At 41.7% G+C, this 20,671-nt stretch overlaps 1 protein-coding gene across 1 annotated transcript in view; it reads right to left on the bottom strand.

Annotated features, from left to right (window-relative positions):
- LOC133461178 (phosphatidylinositol 4-kinase beta-like) overlaps nucleotides 1-20,671 on the bottom strand; it is a 42,189-nt gene that overhangs the window by 485 nt on the left and 21,033 nt on the right. Inside the window, exons 5-14 of the mRNA XM_061741978.1 lie at nucleotides 17,784-18,011; nucleotides 17,412-17,666; nucleotides 17,179-17,285; nucleotides 16,967-17,071; nucleotides 16,765-16,888; nucleotides 5,582-5,695; nucleotides 5,175-5,326; nucleotides 4,628-4,760; nucleotides 4,067-4,187; nucleotides 1-3,659 (exon numbers count right to left, since the gene is read on the bottom strand). The exon at nucleotides 1-3,659 is cut by the window's left edge and continues 485 nt beyond it. Of these exons, the coding sequence (XP_061597962.1) occupies nucleotides 3,478-3,659; nucleotides 4,067-4,187; nucleotides 4,628-4,760; nucleotides 5,175-5,326; nucleotides 5,582-5,695; nucleotides 16,765-16,888; nucleotides 16,967-17,071; nucleotides 17,179-17,285; nucleotides 17,412-17,666; nucleotides 17,784-18,011 (1,521 nt within the window). The 3' untranslated portion in view covers nucleotides 1-3,477. The remainder of the gene's footprint in view (nucleotides 3,660-4,066; nucleotides 4,188-4,627; nucleotides 4,761-5,174; nucleotides 5,327-5,581; nucleotides 5,696-16,764; nucleotides 16,889-16,966; nucleotides 17,072-17,178; nucleotides 17,286-17,411; nucleotides 17,667-17,783; nucleotides 18,012-20,671) is intronic.

Here is a 20,671-nt window from a genome sequence, read left to right as displayed (position 1 = left end):
GGGATGTGGAGCCAGAAGAAGAAAAGACACTATCTGACGTCAGACAGGAAAGTATTGGAGCGTAATAGGCGTCAGGTAATAAAGGAGAGGTGAATTTGGTTGCAGAAGACATATAGATGCGGGGCCAAATGTCAACAGATGGGAACAGAAAAAGTAATTTGTATGCGCTAAAATTGTACACATATACCAGTGATGTCATAGATATGGGGCCTGTTTGGGTTTGAATTGAAGGCAGAACCTGTCTGATGGGAGCGTAAATGAGACAGGTTGCGTATAACGGAGAAAGACTGGTGAAGTTGGGGGGCGGCCCCTGCTTTTTGAACAGTATAAAAGAGGAGTAAAAATCTACAAGTTTTCAGAGTTGGTCACCGGGAGTCGGCTCTCCTGTGTTTGGTACTGATTGTAATTCTTACAATAAAAACCTTTGCAGTATTTGAACGGAAAACCAGCCAAAACCTGACTCCAGTGTTTTTCTTCAAGTCCATGGATGAAGGAGTTAGTACTTATAGGAAAAACTTAGTTTATGTGGGGGTCCCCAAAGGATTCTCTACAAGATGCCCAGACTTCCTTCACCCCAGACTCTCCCTCCATCTCTTCCGAGGGGAGTCCGAGACGTTCCAAGGCCAGCCGAGAGACAGTCTCTCCAGCGTGTCCTGGGTCTTCCCCGGGGCAGGTAGAAACTCCCCTAGTGGGAGAAAAGCCTTAAGCCAAACAGTGGCAAGAAAAACTCCCCTAGTGGGAGAAAAGCCTTAGGCCAAACAGTGGCAAGAAAAACTCCCCTTTAGGAGGGAAGAAACCTGGACCAGGACCTGGATCATAAGGGGGGACCCTCCTGCCGAGGGCCAGAATGGGGGGTTGGGGAGGTCGACAGCACACAGCAGGCAGGTGGAAGCAGCAGCGGGATGACCGGGGGTGGGGACCGCAGGCAGATGGAAGCAGCAGCGGGATGACCGGGGGTGGGGACCGCAGGCAGGTGGAAGCAGCAGCGGGATGACCGGGGGTGGGGACTGCAGGCCAGCACGCAGCCCCCGAAGCTCCGGCCCAATCATCAAGCCCCAGGTTGGGGTGCAGGGTCGGGGAAAGGTTGAGAAGGGGCAGGGGACTGGAGAACACACTTTCCTGTCCCCCTTTTTAAACAGCCACTGTCCCCTTCCTCCATGCGATGTCGCAGAGGCGTGTCAACCAAGACAGCCCTACGACATCCAGAGACTTGAGGTACTCAGGGTGAATCTCATCCACCCCCGGTGCCACTGAGGAGCTGACGAACCACCTCAGTGACCTCGGCCGGGGTGATCGAACTCTCCCATCAGTTTAGAAACTGCTCGTCTGAAACCTCACATCCCGATGTGAGTGATAGATCTGAAGAAACTGTTACTTATCAGATCAAGCAACCAACATTTATTTATAACTCATAAGAAGCCTTATTTATAAAATATCACACTGTTTGCGACATTTACTAAAGATAACAGGTCAAGATATGTAGAGACTTATTTTTGAAAACCACAGGTTACCCTCTGCTAGCAATCAGACCGAGCAGCTCAAAGGCATTTCTACACGGGTTATTTGCATTTGTAATAGTTTGTTCACAGTTTCATGTTTCCTACAGAATATGATGGTTGTTCCAGTTCACGAGAAGCCCGGATCCAGTTTAAATACCAAGTTAATGTTTTAATATGGAAGTAAAATTACATGAAACGGAGCAAATTTTTCAAATTTTCTCCTTCAGTCAGTTTCCTGCCCTCTCAAGCTGCCGCTCCACTCCTTGTTCATTGAACATACTGCGGTCAACTTCATCCAAATTTGGGCACCTCGTATTACAGTTATTACAGTAATGCATCGAAACCAGGTGTATTCCAGTTAAAGAGAAATTCTGTTAGAAAAAAGATTCAAAATGTCACAAATGTTGTGGTGACAGTGTTACCTAACGAGTAGAGGGGCTGCTCTTCCATGATGGATACTTTACCACCATTTTGGACAGTAAAAACTATGAGTGTGTGTTGCCAAATATAATTTAGTGGTCATTTCACATGTTGACACAGAGAGACTTCAGCACAGAGCTTGATACCCAGCGTTCATGATTTGTTTTGATGACGACGTCTTTTCTCTAAAGTTATGATTAGTGTCCGGTGAAATCACTGAAATTCAATACGTTGAGGAAAAGGCAGAACAACCTTTTCAAATCAACAAAAGATGATAACATTAAAGTCCCTTTCTATTTAAACCGCTTTCTCTAAATGTTGAGAGAACAGATCAAGAGAAAACAAAAACAAAACCCCACCACGTTCAGACTGTGCTTTAACCGTTTAGTGTTTCTGTTCTTTAAGAACAACCGCAAATACTGAAAGTCCTCCGATCGGTAGAGACGTCGTGCTGGTGTTTCTGCCCGCTGGGCCGACCTGACGACCATCAGGTCAAACAGACTACCATCAAATCAGTTTTACCGTCTGCAGTTAAAATAAATTTAACAGTTTTATAAGGATATGATCTCAGAATACTTAAAATGAGGGAGTTACAATGAATCAGTTTCATCAATACTTTTTTTTGCAGTTAGAACTGTTCTACTCTTAGAGGAAAAAAAATAAACCCATATTCATGGTCGTATTTCATCACATGCATGTTTTATCTCATATTAGTGAGATAATGAAACTTGTTACTGCAGCAACTTTGCTGGCAAGTTTAATAAAGTACCCAACATTTGCGAGAATATCATGACTGAGAACCTTTTTGTGAAGAGATTTGCCATCATCTGATCTCTGTGGTTTTGGTTTCAGAAGATGTCTCTTAATCTGGTTTTCCATTTATAAAACTAGTAGACAATACTGATGGATGCTCTAATATTTTCTCATTTGCTTCTAAAGGAGATCAGAGGAAAAAAACAATGACTATAATCCTGAAATTACCAGTGAGAATGATAAACAAGGAAACAAGCTCTGTTGCCAGTTAGTTTAGTAGATGACCCATTAATGTGATTAAAAAGTCAAAAGTAGTGACATCCCAATTTTTGTTAAACTGCACAAGTTCAACCCAGAAATGGACTAAATTATTCCTCAGTGATGGAATGATGATTTTTGTCTCCACTCAAACCTCTCAGCAGCCACGGCCAGATCTGAACTGATCCAGAAACTTGAAGGTCCCTGAAAGCAGCAGTTTGTGTTCTGGTTCAGCTCCAATTCAACTCTGGAAATTAAATCCATCTCAGGCAGCTGCGTTGGTAACAGTCTGATACCTCCAGCTAGTTCAGCATTCTTCTGATCCTGAAAAGGTTCCAGATTCTCTACTTTCCAAGATCCCAACAAAAACCTGATGTTATCCATCTATTAAATGACAGAAGAACCAGGAGGTGCATATCCGTTAAATCTCAGCGGGTCCACATTCAGCTCCAAGTTTCCACTCAGGAAAACCCCCATGAAGACCCCACTTCTGTTTGCAGAGTGGGTCAGAGTTTAAATGTCACTGTGGTCAGGCCGACGTCTCGGGTCACATGATGCCGTTGGTGACGTACTGGAAGGAGTCGTAGAGTTTTGTGGTGATGGAGCGCATGGATCCGTCCACCAGCTGCTCCACCAGCAGCTGCAGCTGCTCCTCCGTCAGGGACATGTGGAAACGCTCCTTCAGGCCCCGGATGGTGCTGGAGCCGTGGAAACAGGGCAGGGGGGACCCTGGAGGACAAGGACACACAGAACGGGATATACTTATGGACACTGACAGATGATGTCGTAGCCAGGCTTTTTGGTGTCACCAACTTGTGGTTTGAATCTCTTAATGTTTTTTGTAGTTGCTGTTGGTTTATGACCACATTTCTAACACTGGGATTTAGTTTCCCTGACAGCTTGTCTTTACCAAGTGGCACATAAAAGTCCCTCAAGTCAAATTTATTGCAATTGTTTTAACATTGACATAGTTGATAAAGTAATTATTGTTTAGTAATTATATGGTGCAAGTTAAACCCATTAAGCGTCTTCTGATAGTTACCTGAAATATTAATGTACACTACACAGAGAGATCTAAATCTAAATCTGAATAAGCGTCACTACCACCTCTAAAGAACATGTTCCACGTGCGTTACCTTGGTGCATGATCTCCACTATCTGCAGCACCTTCTCCATGTGTTTTCTGGCTGCAATCAGACCCTGCAGCATCAGCATCTTGTAATAGATGAACATATCTCCATCCAGACCACCCATCACCTGAAACATCAAATGAAAGTGTGTCTTTGGGGCCATTTTAGATAAGCACTTTACTTTAACCTCACAATTGTATTGTAGTTTTATTTTGATTTGTTGTGATATGATGTATTGTAAAAAAAGGGTAGGCATCATATAAGCTACGGCTTCAGTCTACACCTTTTTTGGTTCATTTATTTATATATCCTGCTTTACTGTGGTGCATGTTTTGATTGACTAATGGACCAAATAAAACTAACTAACTAAATAACTAACTAACTAGTTCTATGTTTGTTTGTTTTTTAAGCTGTTACCATTGAAGTGTGCAGATGTTTGTAATAGCAGCTCTGCTGACCTCAAGTAACTATCGTCTGTGTCGGTACAGATCCAGTGCGTCACTAACAAATCTGTGCTGGAGTTCAGCTACCAAAAGAACTTAAGAGCTAGCAGACACCAAGGCTTACATCAACAAACTCTGACGTGAGTTTGAAGGCCGACGTCTCGAAGCCAAGGTTGCGAGGAGAGCTGGAGAGGATAAAGCCGAAGTCGATGTGGATGATGTGGCCTTCAGAGTCCAGCAAGATGTTCCCGTTGTGTCTGCAGAGAGAAAATGAGATGTAGATATACATGTACTATACTTTCTGCTTCTGCTCCAATGCAGTTCATAACTAAATGTTACAGTTTCTGAATCGGGAAACTCTCTGGACGTTTTTTTTTTATTTTTATTTTTTTATTTGAAACAGAGTTTTCTGCAAAAATAAAACCCACTTCAGATTTGAGACCTTCAGCCTAAACTGCAAATTACTAACTTTGAATGAATAGAGGAAGGAGACAGAAAAAAACAGGTGGACACAGAGTTAATCAAATAAAGTCAACTTCCTTCGTGTGCTGAAAACCTTAAATCAACATAATTATCTGCACCTGACTGCCGGACAAAGAGCAGGAAGTAGAGAAACAACGAGGCTCACAGAACGGCTGCTGTTTGCACAGCTCTGTGTGGAAGTGTCTCACCTGTCCTTCACCTGCAGCAGGTAACAGATGAGGCTGTATCCAGCGCAGCTCTGCACAAAGTTCCTCTGAGCGGTGAGGAACGCCTCGGTGGTGAAGCTGCCGTGCTCCTGCAAGAAGTAGTCGAGCAGCGACAGCTGACTCTGCTTTCTGACCTGGCGGGAAAATAAAAGCCAAATAGTCAATCTGAGTGCGCTCAATGTGAAAATGAACCAAAAAAAAAAAAAGAGTGTTTCATTCTTAAAATACTGAAAGCAAACATTGCTATAGGTTTCTGGGTAAAAAATAATGAATAGATTATGTTTGTATGTCGTCAAAGTCACTGGTGTAATGGCATATTTAGCATTACTGAGATTTTCTGCTCATAATATAAAACATGGCAACGATAGTTTCCCAGGATCCTTGCATACCTGGTGTAAGGACACGGCATTGAGGACGGGCTCAATCATCCCACTGTCGGAGGACATCACCAGAATCTTATACGGCTTGATCCACAGAGGGACCCTCTCCTGCTGCCAGATGGACTGAGGACAAACACAAGGGACCAGGTCATTACTAGCTGGGGTATGGGAGCTACATTTCTTTTTTTTGTATAGATATCTTTGAGGGCAATACAAAAATAAGATTTACAATAACAACATAATTATCAATACCCCCCCCCCCCCCCCCCCTTTTTTTTTACTTTTCATAACAATAATTAAACCTAAATAAATAAATAATAAGAGAAAAAAAAAAAAAAAATAAATAAGTAAATAAAAATAAATACAACAACACACCCCTCTCCCCTTCCCTCATATGGTCAATAGATTACATCATTCAAAATCATTTAACTTCTTTTCACATATGTCTATCACAACCTGATCTCACAAAAATCCGTGAAATGCCCACGACCTCTCACCACTATTTTCCGTGGTACCAACACGGAAACTGGTAAAATTACGTGTGGGCACCACGGATATTGTACCATGCAAAGTCAATGGGATCCGTGGTCGTGATTTATACACGAATTATGACATTATTATTATTTATATATTATTCTTTGTTATAGTGGCTAAATTATGCGTTTTTGTCGCGCAAGGTACGGTTTTTTACTGTCAGTTTGTAAAAACATTTTTTTAACGCTGTTTTAGCAGTGTTTTAATGAGGTTTTAATCTGAGCACCACGGATATAGTACTATGCAAAGTCAATGGGAGGCGTGGTCGTGATATATACACGAATTATGACATTATTATTATTTATATATTATTCTTTGTTATAGTGGCTAAATTATGCGTTTTTGTCGCGCAAGGTACTGTTTTTTACTGTCAGTTTGTAAAAGCCCGTTTTTAACGCTGTTTTAGCAGTGTTTTAATGAGGTTTTATTCTGACCACCACGGATATAGTACTATGCAAAGTCAATGGGAGGCGTGGTCGTGATTTAAACACGTTTTATGACATTATTATTATTTATATATTATTCTTTGTTATAGTGGTTAAATTATGCGTTTTTGTCGCGCAAGGTACTGATTTTTAATGTCAGTTTGTAAAAGCCCGTTTTTAACGCTGTTTTAGCAGTGTTTTAATGAGGTTTTAATCTGAGCACCACGGATATATTACTATGCAAAGTCAATGGGAGGCGTGGTCGTGATATATACACGAATTATGACATTATTATTATTTATATATTATTCTTTGTTATAGTGACTAAATTATGCGTTTTTGTCGCGCAAGGTACTGATTTTTAATGTCAGTTTGTAAAAGCCCGTTTTTAACGCTGTTTTAGCAGTGTTTTAATGAGGTTTTAATCTGACCACCACGGATATAGTACTATGCAAAGTCAATGGGAGGCGTGGTCGTGATTTAAACACGTTTTATGACATTATTATTATTTATATATTATTCTTTGTTATAGTGGCTAAATTACGCGTTTTTGTCGCGCAAGGACCTGATTTTTAATGTCAGTTTGTAAAAGCCCGTTTTTAACGCTGTTTTAAGAAGAGACAGGCGATATTTCTCCCATTTCGTCAACCACAGGGGATTCCCTGGGCGTCCCCTCTACGTCATAGAGTGACGAGGGGGGATCCTGATCACGTGACGGATGCCCCCGAATAATAATGCGGAGGAGGAGGAGGAGGAGGAGGAGGAGGAGGAGGAGGAGGAGGAGGAGGAGGAGGAGGAGGAGGAGGAGGAGGAGGAGGAGGAGGAGGAGGAGGAGAAGAAGAAGGAGAAGGAGAAGAAGAAGAAGAAGAAGAAGAAGAAGAAGAAGAAGAAGAAGAAGAAGAAGAAGAAGAAGAAGAAGAAGAAGAAGAAGAAGAAGAAGAAGAAGAAGAAGAAGAAGAAGAAGAAGAATATTAATAATAGTAGTATTCGTAATAGTAATAATAACGGATGTATAACAATTCAGTCTACCACAGCAACGTCACGTCACGTCATTCCTCCCTTCACCTGCTCAGTAAGTAACATTACCTCTCATGTTCATTGCTAAAACACAAAATAATATCGCTGTTATTACTTCAATTGTAGAATAGTCTAGTCCCCGTATCGCAACCCAGTCTCACATAAAAACGTACCCTGCCTACGTTGGTCCAAAGTGCAAAAACGTAGAGGGGTTACAATATTGGCCCTTGAAATGTATAACGGTTACATTTTGAAATGTATAACTTCCGGCCCGCTAAAATAAAAGATACAGCCAGACGAATGAATGAAAAAATGAAAATAATCCCTCTGGGATCCCCCTATACGTCATAGTGGACACGTGACAGATGCCCCCGATCGTGTGCCGGTTAATATTTAAGATAGTTAAGTTTAGAGTAAATAAACTAAGTAGGGATGCTGTTATAATAATAATTATAAATAATTATAAATAATTTGAATTAATTATATATCAGACTTAACCTCCAGAAATTAATTAATTATTTATATTAATCATAATATTAATATTTAGTATAATAATAAATACACCTGTAGCACAAACCAGTGTTTATAGCAAACATTCAGAGACATTATCAGACAATGATTAATGACGCAACACAGTCTCACTCCGGAGGCGCAAATAGGCTCCTATTGGCTGCAATGTAATCCCGTCTGCGGCTAGATTTGACGCTCGGAGCAGGTGATCACCGCGAGCGGCTTCCCCATTCCTCTTTTTTTTTTAAAATGCATATACTTCAATTTAAAAGATGGTTTGATGACATTTCTAGCGAGAAATTTTCAGACACAAATAGAATACACCAAATTGTATGACACTTCCAATGTAATCCCGTCTATATGTGACGATCAGAGCAGTACTTCAATTTAAAAGTGTGGTTTGATGACACTCCTAAATTAAATACTTACCTGCTGTATTCTACTGCCCTTATTTTTAACAGCTTGTGCTCTTACAACGCCATATTAAAACAAATTATAAACCACATTAACACTTCATACAAACAAAATAGATCGAGGGATGAGGTCTGAAAGATCTGTTTTGAAACGTTGTTTAATACGTTACGCCACTGAACGCAACCCTTTCTGTCGGCGAAATAGGCAGCAGGACAAAACGTTAAAATAGCACTAATAAATGCATAGATTGATCTTTTCCATCACATACATCTACTCACAATATAAATATACATTTTATGGTCACACTTTGTCTGTTGAAAAATGAGCGGATATATCATTTCTGAACCCTAACGTCAACATCTGTTATGGGATTCTGTTATAATGGGAGTCCCCGCCCCCTCCTTGTCATGGTAACGTTTTGCCCCGACTGTTAAACAGGAAGTGCTGTACAGCTGATGTCTCGAACGTTAACCGTTGAACGTTATTTAAAGTACTGCTGAAGTGATAGACACGCTCCATGTCTCCTCTCCATTTATTGAACACAAACAACATCTTAACCCTAAACCGGAAGGAGGTTACCAGAACTTTTGAACTTTTTTTAAAAACATTTTTTAAGATGTGTTTGCATAACTTAAACACACAGAAATGTATTAGCACTATGATATATTATACATTTGATCATCCTTGATCATCCAGGATCATCCTGTCAGACTGGGGAAGCGGTTAAAGGGTCTCTAAATAGCCATGTTAAGTTAATGGGAAAATTTCAAAAGGTGAAACAATCAGTATTTAAAGGGGAAAATAAACTCAGAACTGGTCCAAATTGAATAGTATGACTGTGTATAATACTATCATCGATATCTTAAAGAAATCTGGCCACAAAATACTCGTTAAAAGGTTTTGACTGATTGTTTCCAGTAGGGGTGGGCGGTACACCGGTGTCATAGTCATCACCGGTGTGACACTGCGCCACGACATGGATTTTTCAATACCGTCAATACCGTAATAAATCAATTATAAAATAATAAGCCTAAATAAGGCATTACATTTTCTTCAAACGTTCAGCTGTGGTCTGAATACCTGTCCTTATATATTATAGGCTATATCTTGTTGCAAATAAAAAAATAAAACATATTTGTATCAGCTTTGCGGCTGGTAAAAAGGGAGTGGCCATTCAATTAGCGCAACGAGCACTTAACCTGGGCAATCAATAAAGAAACGACTGGTGAAACATCAGAAAAAAAGATCGGACTTATAGCATATTTCTGAAAAGAGATGAGTGGAACGGAGACCGAGGCCGTTGGAGAGGAAACTCTCGTTCCAAAAAGAGGAGGAACCTCCGTTATTTGGAACTGGTTCGGCTTTAAATCATCCGACACGGAGCAAACGTCGGTGATATGCAAGGTTTGCCGCCGTGTTGTGACAGCAAAAGGTGGAAACACAAGCAACCTGTTTCACCACCTAAAAAACACGCACGCCCGTGAATATGAAGAGGCAACCCGGGCCAAAACGAGCGCAAGCGGGACCAGCGGGACCAGCAGCGCAGGCAGCGCCAGCAGCGCCAGCGGAGCGCGTCCCAAGACTACGCAGCTTTCACTGAAGGCATCCTTTACTGCTGTAACACCTTATGACAAAAGTAGTAAAAAATGGAAAGATATTACCAGGGCAATTACGCTATATATCGCAAAAGACATGGTGCCCATTCAAACCATGGAGAGAGATGGCTTCAGACATGTGGTTCACACTCTGGACTCTAGATACCAGCTGCCGGGTCGGAAATTTTTTAGCCAGAAGTGTCTGCCAGAGCTGTACACGGAGGTACGGGACAGAGTCATGAATGAAATTCGGCACCTTGAAGCCTACTCGGCCACTACTGATTTATGGTCCAGCCGGACCACTGAGCCATATATTAGCCTCACCATCCACTACATTGATGATGACTGGAAGTTGCGCAGCAGATGCCTACAGACCGCCTTCTTCCCTGAAGACCACACCGGAGTAATAATTGCGTTAGGACTGAAGGATGCACTTTCTGCCTGGGGCTTGGCTGAAGCGCATCTGGTGTGCATGACAACTGACAGCGGTGCAAACATGGTGCGCGCTCTGGAAATCAATAAATGGACAAGACTCGCATGTTTTGGACACAGACTGCACAACGCTATTGGTAAGTTACACTATCTAAACCTAACATTTCATATTCAGAAAATTTGTCAAGTGACCTTTTCTGTTTGTATTTAATAAAAGAAGACAAAAATAAATGTAAGGCCGCCACATTAGTATTGTATTGTTCATTGTTAGTATTTTTTAGCCGTGATTCCTCTGGGGACCGGATCAGAAAGTAAAAAAAAAACACACATATAAAACACAAATATCAACATCAGATTATATGAAAAATATAATTTAAAAATATGTACAATATGTCTGTGTTTAAAATGAAAAAGCTGTACTATTTGTAAATACTTATGCTGCTCTTCAGTTAATGGTTTATTAAGTTTTTCAACTATGATAACCTACTTTTCCACTCATGCTAATATCTTTATTCATTCTTTTTACTTCCCAGAGAGGAGTGTCCAACATGATGCTCGAGTTGCACGGGCCACAGGTATGTGCAAAAAAGTGGTCAGTTCATTCTCCTACAGCTGGAAAAAGAAGAAGGCCCTGACCAGTGCACAGACAGAGCTGAACCTGCCCCCCCACAAGCTGGTCACAGAATCCCCAACAAGGTGGGGGTCCCGTGTCAAAATGATGGAAAGGGTGTTGGAGCAGGAGAAGGCCATCACTCAAGTCCTGGCAGCAGACCAAAAGTCACGTCACCTTCTACCCACCTGGCAAGACATTGAGGTGTTGGAGGCCATAACCAAAGCACTGAAGCCTCTGCAAGATTTTACAGATGCCCTGTCAGGAGAGGAGTATGTTAGTGTCTCCTATGTTAAGCCAGTCCTCCATCTTCTCAATTCAGATATTTTGAAGCCAGAAGAAGATAAAGCAGGACTGTGCGAGGATATCAAGAAGAGGGTCCTGGATTATTTGAACGAAAAATACAACGATCCTGCCACTGACGAGCTGCTCACCATGGCAACATTCCTGGACCCACGGTTCAAGACCACCTACATGCCACCTGAAAAGTTGGAGGAAGTGAGGAGCAGAGTGGCTACAGAAACCAAAGCACTAAGGAGAAGACAGCCACACAGGCCTCTTCCACAGAGGACCAAAGCAAGAGGGAAACTAGCACTGCTCCTGCACAACTGAAAAAGCCCAAGACCAGCCTGGGCAGTTTCTTCAAAAAGGGTAGCAGTGCACCACCAAAGCAGCAGGGCATTGACATGGAGCTAGATGGATACCTGCTGATGGTGACGGCTGACAGTGACTCTGATCCACTGGAGTGGTGGCGTCTCCAATGTTCCCACTTCCCCCGCATTAGCCGCCTGGCAAAAAAATACTTATGCATCCCAGCCACAAGCTCACCCTCAGAGCGTGCATTCAGCACAGGGGGCAATATTGTAACAAGTTCCAGGGCATCACTGAAGCCAGAAAATGTTGACAGGCTGGTGTTCCTGGCAAAGAACTTGAATGTCTAGTTTCATCAGAGTTTGGATGAAGAGAGAGTTAGTTTTTGTGAAAAGTACACATTATTACACTGTTCTTGTGTTACTAAACTGCTAATTTTTGTTTTGTTGTACAGAGTAAGTAAGATCTTTAGGTTTTTTTGCCAAATAAATATGTTGAGAAGAATGCATAATACTCTCCCATGTCTCTTTTTGATAAGGATACCTACCATTTATTTATTATATTATAAAAATATTAACCTTATTCACATAAAGGGACAGGACAGGCTACTACTCCCAAAACGTACCAAAAAATACCGTGATATTATACCGTCACCGTTCAAAAGATGAAAAATACCGTGATATTGATTTTAGGTCATATCGCCCACCCCTAGTTTCCAGCTTGCCCCTTAAACAGGTCTCTGAATCTACAAGTCAAACATCTATGATCTGTACCAACAAGAAAATCAAACTTTGTCGTAGGACAACAGTGAAGACATCGTTGGAAAGGTCTTGACCTCAGGAGCAACATATGTCAATATGAGATTTGTGGGCAATTCCTGCTCCCCAGGTGTGCCCTTTGAACCTTGTACCTGTGACACTTTTGAAGGCCTATAATTCAACAACAAAATATGCTAGAGACATGGGGTCAACAGTTTTGGAAAGCTCTGGACCTCTACTATCATGCCCGACAGTAGTCCAATAGGGGGCGCCACTGAATAGGGTCAAAACCTATAAAAACATGATTTCACCCTCTTACCAATACAAAAGTCAAAATCAGACCGAACAGGCATGCTTCCCACCCTTAAAAACATATAATAAGCTTGCAAAGTTCGTGATCAGTTTTATATAAGCGCTAATTCATTGGAACTACAAAAGCTATGACGTAGCACAATGCTGTGTATTGTAACTTGGCGCAAATTGTAGTTCTGTAACCTCTTCCGGTTTAGGGTTAAGATGTTGACATTAGGGTTCAGAAATGATATATCCGCTCATTTTTCAACAGACAAAGTGTGACCATAAAATGTATATTTATATTGTGAGTAGATGTATGTGATGGAAAAGATCAATCTATGCATTTATTAGTGCTATTTTAACGTTTTGTCCTGCTGCCTATTTCGCTGATAATGTCTCTGAATGTTTGCTATAAACACTGGTTTGTGCTACAGGTGTATTTATTATTATACTAAATATTAATATTATGATTAATATAAATAATTAATTAATTTCTGGAGGTTAAGTCTGATATATAATTAATAATTAATTCAAATTATTTATAATTATTTATAATAATTATTATTATTATAACAGCATCCCTACTTAGTTTATTTACTCTAAACTTAACTATCTTAAATATTAACCGGCACACGATCGGGGGCATCTGTCACGTGTCCACTATGACGTATAGGGGGATCCCAGAGGGATTATTTTCATTTTTTCATTCATTCGTTTGGCTGTATCTTTTATTTTAGCGGGCCGGAAGTTATACATTTCAAAATGTAACAGTTATACATTTCAAGGGCCAATATTGTAACCCCTCTACGTTTTTGCACTTTGGACCAACGTAGGCAGGGTACGTTTTTATGTGAGACTGGGTTGCGATACGGGGACTAGACTATTCTACAATTGAAGTAATAACAGCGATATTATTTTGTGTTTTAGCAATGAACATGAGAGGTAATGTTACTTACTGAGCAGGTGAAGGGAGGAATGACGTGACGTTGCTGTGGTAGACTGAATTGTTATACATCCGTTATTATTACTATTACGAATACTACTATTATTAATATTATTATCAGCATTATTATTATTTTTATTATTATTATTATCATTATTATTATTATTATTAGTATCATTATCATTATTATTATCATTCTTCTTCTTCTTCGTCTTCTTCTTATTATTATTATTAATATTACTATTATCATTAGCATTATCATTATTATTCGGGGGCATCCGTCACGTGATCAGGATCCCCCCTCGTCACTCTATGACGTTGACGGGACGCCCAGGGAATCCCCTGTGGTTGACGAAATGGGAGAAACTTTAAATATCGCCCGTCTCTTCTTAAAACAGCGTTAAAAACGAGACTTTGCATAGTACTATATCCGTGGTGGTCAGATTAAAACCTCATTAAAACACTGCTAAAACAGCGTTAAAAACGGGCTTTTACAAACTGACATTAAAAATCAGTACCTTGCGCGACAAAAACGCATAATTTAGCCACTATAACAAAGAATAATATATAAATAATAATAATGTCATAAAACGTGTTTAAATCACGACCACGCCTCCCATTGACTTTGCATAGTACTATATCCGTGGTGGTCAGATTAAAACCTCATTAAAACACTGCTAAAACAGCGTTAAAAACGGGCTTTTACAAACTGACAGTAAAAAACAGTACCTTGCGCGACAAAAACGCATAATTTAGCCACTATAACAAAGAATAATATATAAATAATAATAATGTCATAATTCGTGTTTATATCACGACCACGCCTCCCATTGACTTTGCATAGTACTATATCCGTGGTGCTCAGATTAAAACCTCATTAAAACACTGCTAAAACAGCGTTAAAAACATGTTTTTACAAACTGACAGTAAAAAACCGTACCTTGCGCGACAAAAACGCATAATTTAGCCACTATAACAAAGAATAATATATAAATAATAATAATGTCATAATTCGTGTATATATCACGACCACGGATCCCATTGACTTTGCATGGTACAATATCCGTGGTGCCCACACGTAATTTTACCAGTTTCCGTGTTGGTACCACGGAAAATAGTGGTGAGAGGTCGTGGGCATTTCACGGATTTTTGTGAGATCAGGTTGGTCTATCAATACTGGAACAAATGAATAATAAATTAAATAATCAAGTCCTGCGTAAACACATTCATTAATATAGTGGCGCTTTTGCATTAGTCTCACTTCTCCCCGGTTCTACCCACTATGGCCCCGTTTTGCGCTTTCGCACTAGGGCTGAGACGGGTAAAGCCGCTCCAAGTCGGTACTTTTTTCTGTAACCATTTCAGCCAGGTTCTTAGCGGGCTGAGAAGGGACTATTTCTGAGGTCACCACCCTCCTCGCCACTGATTGGTCGGGGGGCGGGGACGTCACCACCCTCCGCGCCTCTGATTGGTCGGGGGCGGGGCCGTCAGACGTTTGAATCAGGAAGCGGGAGTCAGAGCGAGGCGGCTCGCGGCGATTTTATTATAAAGCACAAAACGTCTGTTTGGTGATCCAACTCTGAGGTGCAGATGTTCATAAACCTGGTGGCTGTCAAGAAAAAATTAAAAAAGCGATGTAGACGGGCTGTTTTACTCTCAGGCGCTCCGGCTCCAGCTGATTTCTGATCAGCGCTGACATGAACAAAGGTGTTGCGCAATCGAGTACGTCACAGCAGCTTCACCCAAACCTGCCCGCTTCTCCCCTGGCAGTGCGAAAACACACAGTGGAACCGTGTAAAGCCGCGCCGAGCCGAGTCGGGCCAAGTAAGTCCTAGTGCAAAAGCGGCATTTTAGATGATTCAGATCATTAGTCCAATAAAGGCAAAAAATCCAAAAAAGGTCCCCAAATAAGGTCAAAGTCTCTAGTTTTTTTTTTTTTTTTTTTTTTACAGAATACAGTATTTTTTCTGGAGTGCTATATGATCCAAGGTCATTGATCCACTGTTTGGGTGCTGGGGGGTTTTCTGATTTCCTTTTTTTTTTTAGAATACAATTTTTTACCCCGGTGCCTGCAAGCAGAATGAAGTGCTTTTTATGATAAGTCATATTTCAGTTCATTTCGGTTGTCAAATCTAGCTTTTATCATTTGCGGCAGCTGGCTAAAATAAAGCCAATTCTTTCAAGACAGCAGCTTGAAACAGTAATACATGCCTTTGTCCCCACTAGACTGGACTACTGCAACGCCCTTTATGTGGGGGTTAGTGCTTCTTCCATCTCCCGACTCCAGATGGTCCAAAATGCTGCAGCACGCCTTTTAACTGGCACTCGCAAATTTGAGCACATTTCCCCCATTTTAGCCTCCCTTCACTGGCTGCCCATACAGTCCCGGATTCATTTTAAAATTATTTTATTTGCTTTTAAATCCTTGAATGGTCTTGCCCCGCCGTACCTCTCTGAGCTCCTACACCCTTATTCCCCCAGTCGCTCTCTCAGGTCAGCTGATCAGCTGCTCCTGAGAGAGCCTAAAACTAATAGAAAGCTCAGAGGGGACCGCGCCTTCGCTGTTGCAGCTCCAAAACTTTGGAACAACCTGCCTCAGCAAATCAAACAGGCCTCCTCTCTGTCTGTTTTTAAATCTCTTCTTAAAACCCACCTTTTCTCCTTGGCTTTTAACACTTAGCAAGACAGTTGTGCTTATTTTATCCTTTTTAGTATTTTATTCTTTTATCTTCTATTTTATCCTTTTTATTGACTTAACTTATCATGATTGTTTTATTTATGTGCCCTGTGCCTTATGGTGTGTTGTCTTTCATTTGCCTGTCCAGCACTTTGGACCATGTTGGTGTTTTTAAATTGCTTTATAAATAAAGTTGTATTGTATTGTATATTGTATTGTATTGTATTGTATTTATATTTATCATATTTTGGGAGCTACATTTCTAACAAGTTTTCAAAAAACTGCCAATCTTTCAGGAATTTCAGGCCATGCAAGGCTCCGAGACAGCTACAAAGAGACTCTGGTTTGTCCTTGGTGTGCAGGGATTTCAGGTAGTTCAGGTGTGTCTGTACCTGCAGCTGCTTTAGGACCTGGTACGCCAGCAGCTCCTGCCTCAAGTCGTCTCCACACTTCACAATGACCGACAGCAGCCTCCAGTTTGGCAAGTGACCGTACGGAGAAGCTTCTCTGATCCGCCTGGAGACAAACTCAGTTATTGCAGCGCCGCAACAAAGCAACAGAGGAGACTTCTGCCGTTTTCCTCCAAGGACAAACCTGACTTTCTCCTCCCAAGGTTCTTTGAGGGCGACGGCTGACGGGTCGTCGGGGTCTCTCCTGAACGAGGTGGGCGTGTGGGCCAGGTTCTCTGACAGACGACGTCTACAATGCCAAACAAAGGTTTTCCTTCTTAGTGTGCAAAAGGCAACTGTTCAAGCTTTTACAACAGGTCTGTTTATGTTCAGCAAAGCTCCAGCGCCAGAATCTACCTGATGTCTCCAGCAGCGATGAACACCGGCTCTTTGCTCTCCAGACTTGTGATGCTGTCAACTGAAAACTGACTGATATTGTCGCTGCTGCTGGTCTGAGCCTCGCCCTGCAACACAAATACACTTGTATTAGTTCCTGGAGACACTGACACTCTGGGCTTTAGTTGGGCCTGAGCAGAACACCCATGGAACAAGATAAAGTTCATTTATTTCCTTTTTAAAAACCCAAGTACCTCCACCTGCAGCTGTCCAATATCGTCGGTGGCCCAAGCTTCGTCATCGTTGTCGTAGTTTGGGACGGTGGAGAAACTTCCTGCTCTGTGCTCTGATGTCATACTGTTACTGCCATGAGCATTACCCATGGTGCCACAGTCCAGGTTCTCCACGGAGCGGGTGGTACGAATCCTCGTCTCTGGGATCCGGACAGGAACCGAAGACTTCTCGAAGCTGTCGCATTTCAACACTTCTACATAAATGATGTAAGGCGCCTGGAGGAAGGAGATGGAAAGATTTCAGTGCAATGTACTACTAAAAACAGTCACATTTACAGTTGATTAAATAGCTCTTGTTATTTCTAGTGCTGCGTGAAGACCGTTGTTGGTCACCTTGTCCTTGGAGTTGAGCACCACGGCCTGGGTGTTGGGCACCCTGCACACGTGGTGCTGCTGCTCAGCCGTGGGTAACCAGACTCGGGCGGGCAGCTTGTAGTTGAGCAGCGACAGCTCCGAGATCAGCCGCTGGGTCTTCTGCTCCTTGGTGGGCAGCGTGGCCAAACGCTTCCCGATGCAGAACAGAGACTTGACAAACTCCCGCTGAGGACGAAGACGCTCCAGCTGCAAACAGGAATCGAGACGACCAGGGTGAGTTCAAAAATACTGTACAGGTGCCTGAAACACAACTACAAAAAAAAAAAAAAAAAAGAAAGAAAAAAAAAAGAAGAATAAAGAGCAAGAAAGAAAAAGAGCAGGAAAGAGAAAAGCAATATTGAAAGCGAAAGAAAAAAAAACCCACTTTAAATGGGAGACGGTAATGAATCCATGAAGCAACACAATCCCAGCAACAGGTCTGAATGTTGGTCAGACGTTCATGAACGCGTCGCCACAGCGACCCGGCCCAGTCTTACTCTGGATGCCCATCCTGCCGCAACCCCACAAGCACAAACATACCATGATGTTTATTTGGACTGTTAGAGGAAACCCACGCAAGCACGGGGAGAACATGCCAATACCACACAGAGAGACTCGTGCCGGACACGGAAATTGAACCAGGAACCTTCTTGCTGTGGGGCTGCAGCGCTAACCACCGTGCTTTCCCCCGTCAGACAGAGAATCGCAGGCTTTAATCCTTTTCAGTTTGTGATTTACTCTATTAACCAGCTTATAATCTAATGGTGAAACATAGATGCTTTGGAACCTTCATATTGATGAAGCATTGTGACAGTTTGGCCCCCCTGCAGGGACATAACTACGCCTTGCAGAGCATTCCAACAGCAAATGACCCCTGCAGGGACACAACGACACCTTGCAGATTACTTTTGGCCTCATGTCCCCTTAAGACATAGACATGCAGGTTCCAGTTCCTGAAGACCCCTGCCAGGACGTCACGCAATGTCCGGCGTCTTGCATCCCTGCCGAGACTTCCAGCCCCCACAGAGACAAAGACCATATACGGACTTCCTGATCCCTCAGGGGTGGTCCCAAAGCTAAAGGTTCACACCTCTGACTGGTTCTCACTGGGCTGGTTTATTCCTGTAACTTTTGTATAAAAACCCTTTGACCAACCCAATCTGGGTCGGCATACCAACTCCAGACTTGATCTGTGCTGGTCATGCCCACCGCCGGCTTACTGATTAAAAACTCTCTATACCACGAGCGGACTTCTGATTTTTATTCTGGTTTTTGATAAATTCCTCAACAATATAAAATGTGAGAGTGAACAAAGTAAAATAGTTTAGAAAGCAGATTAAACTGGTGGGACCAGAACAGACGCGCTTCAGTTCATATCTGCATTCAAGAACAGTCATGTGACAGCCGTGCTGCCCTTCCAGCATTATAGGGGTTAAGAATCTTCCAGAGTCCGTTGTAATCCACTCCACCCCCCCACTTCTATCCAGAACCAGAGCAGGTTTAGCTTCTTTACAGACACATGGAAACATTTCACAGCAGGAAATCAGAGACAGAAAAAAAAAAGGTTTAAGATATTTATATGACCCATATTTTGCAGGATAAAGTGAACCCTGAAAAAGTGCAGTGGACCTCATTTGAAGACCATACAGAGGGAAACTAACAAACTAACAACTAACAAAACTACAGGAACAACTGCAGAACTTAAAAAAAAAACAACAAAAAAAACACGCAGCACAAAAAAAAGAAAAAGAGCTTTGTTAATGATTCATCTTTGTAAACATGTTTGTGTTTATGGATCTGCAGACAACACTCATCCATCCGTTCTTCCTTCTGCCCTCCCAGTCACCTTCTCCCTCTGGTCGCCATGGCAACCCTGCCTTCCACGAGTGTAGATAGGTCATCCTCCGTAGCAGCTTTTTGTTCTGCCACATCATCTCATGTTTCTTTCACTGTACTTCTCTTACACACAGGTCTCCCCTTACCTCTTTGTGATGGAAAGAAACAAAGATCCTTTCCACTCAACTGAGAACAGCTTTGTCTCAGGTCACGCATAATGTGATAAATTGTTATAGTACTTTCAATCAGCAATTAAGCAAATATACATCTTATTCTAAAAACATTTTTTTTTAAATAAAACTTTCTTTCAGGTGAAAGTTTTTGACTAAACATTGAATGCCACATTGACAAGTTTTATCTGACGGAGTGGTCTGTCCACAAATACAGTTTTTGCTATGAAGATGAAGAGAAACCAAAGCATTTCCTCCCAGCGGACTGTAAAGGAGGGATGATTTCTGGCGCTGGCCCAAACACGGCCAGGCCAAGGCTTTATTTTCATGAGCATCATTCTGTTACGTTGTCTGTAGCTGCAGACAGTAGTTGGAGCCTAGTCGAGCTAAAACTGTTCACAACTGTGAAGACACAAATCCCAGCGTAGAAGCCCATTTATAAAAGATTAATTATCCAATCAGACCAGAAGAAATCAAGCCTTTAAACACAACAGAGGCATTTGATTTGCAGCTGCACAATAAACTGTCTATTAAATGTCCTGCAAAAGGAAATATATGAAGCATAAAAACAGATTACTTCTGCATGAAGCTGTATTGTAATACTTGTGTAGTGTTTCTACAGCTGAGTAGCAGAACAACTTTTGTGTTTCCACTGCAGAGGTCTGAAAAATGCTAAGCTGCAGTAACATTTTATATTGTTAGTTTATACCAATGCCAAACTTTATCTTATTCTGCTGAGGAAGCAGAAGGATCCAGCTTTACTTTTCATTTTCTTTACTCTGCTATCATCTTGCCCTTCTTCTTGACGTCCCCGTCTCCTTTAGTTTTACCCAGCAGGATTCATCAGCTATTAAACAACAA

This window comes from Cololabis saira, chromosome 15, assembly GCF_033807715.1.
Source record: "Cololabis saira isolate AMF1-May2022 chromosome 15, fColSai1.1, whole genome shotgun sequence".
Lineage (NCBI taxonomy): Eukaryota > Metazoa > Chordata > Actinopteri > Beloniformes > Belonidae > Cololabis > Cololabis saira.
This window is presented reverse-complemented; position numbering and strand designations above follow the sequence as displayed.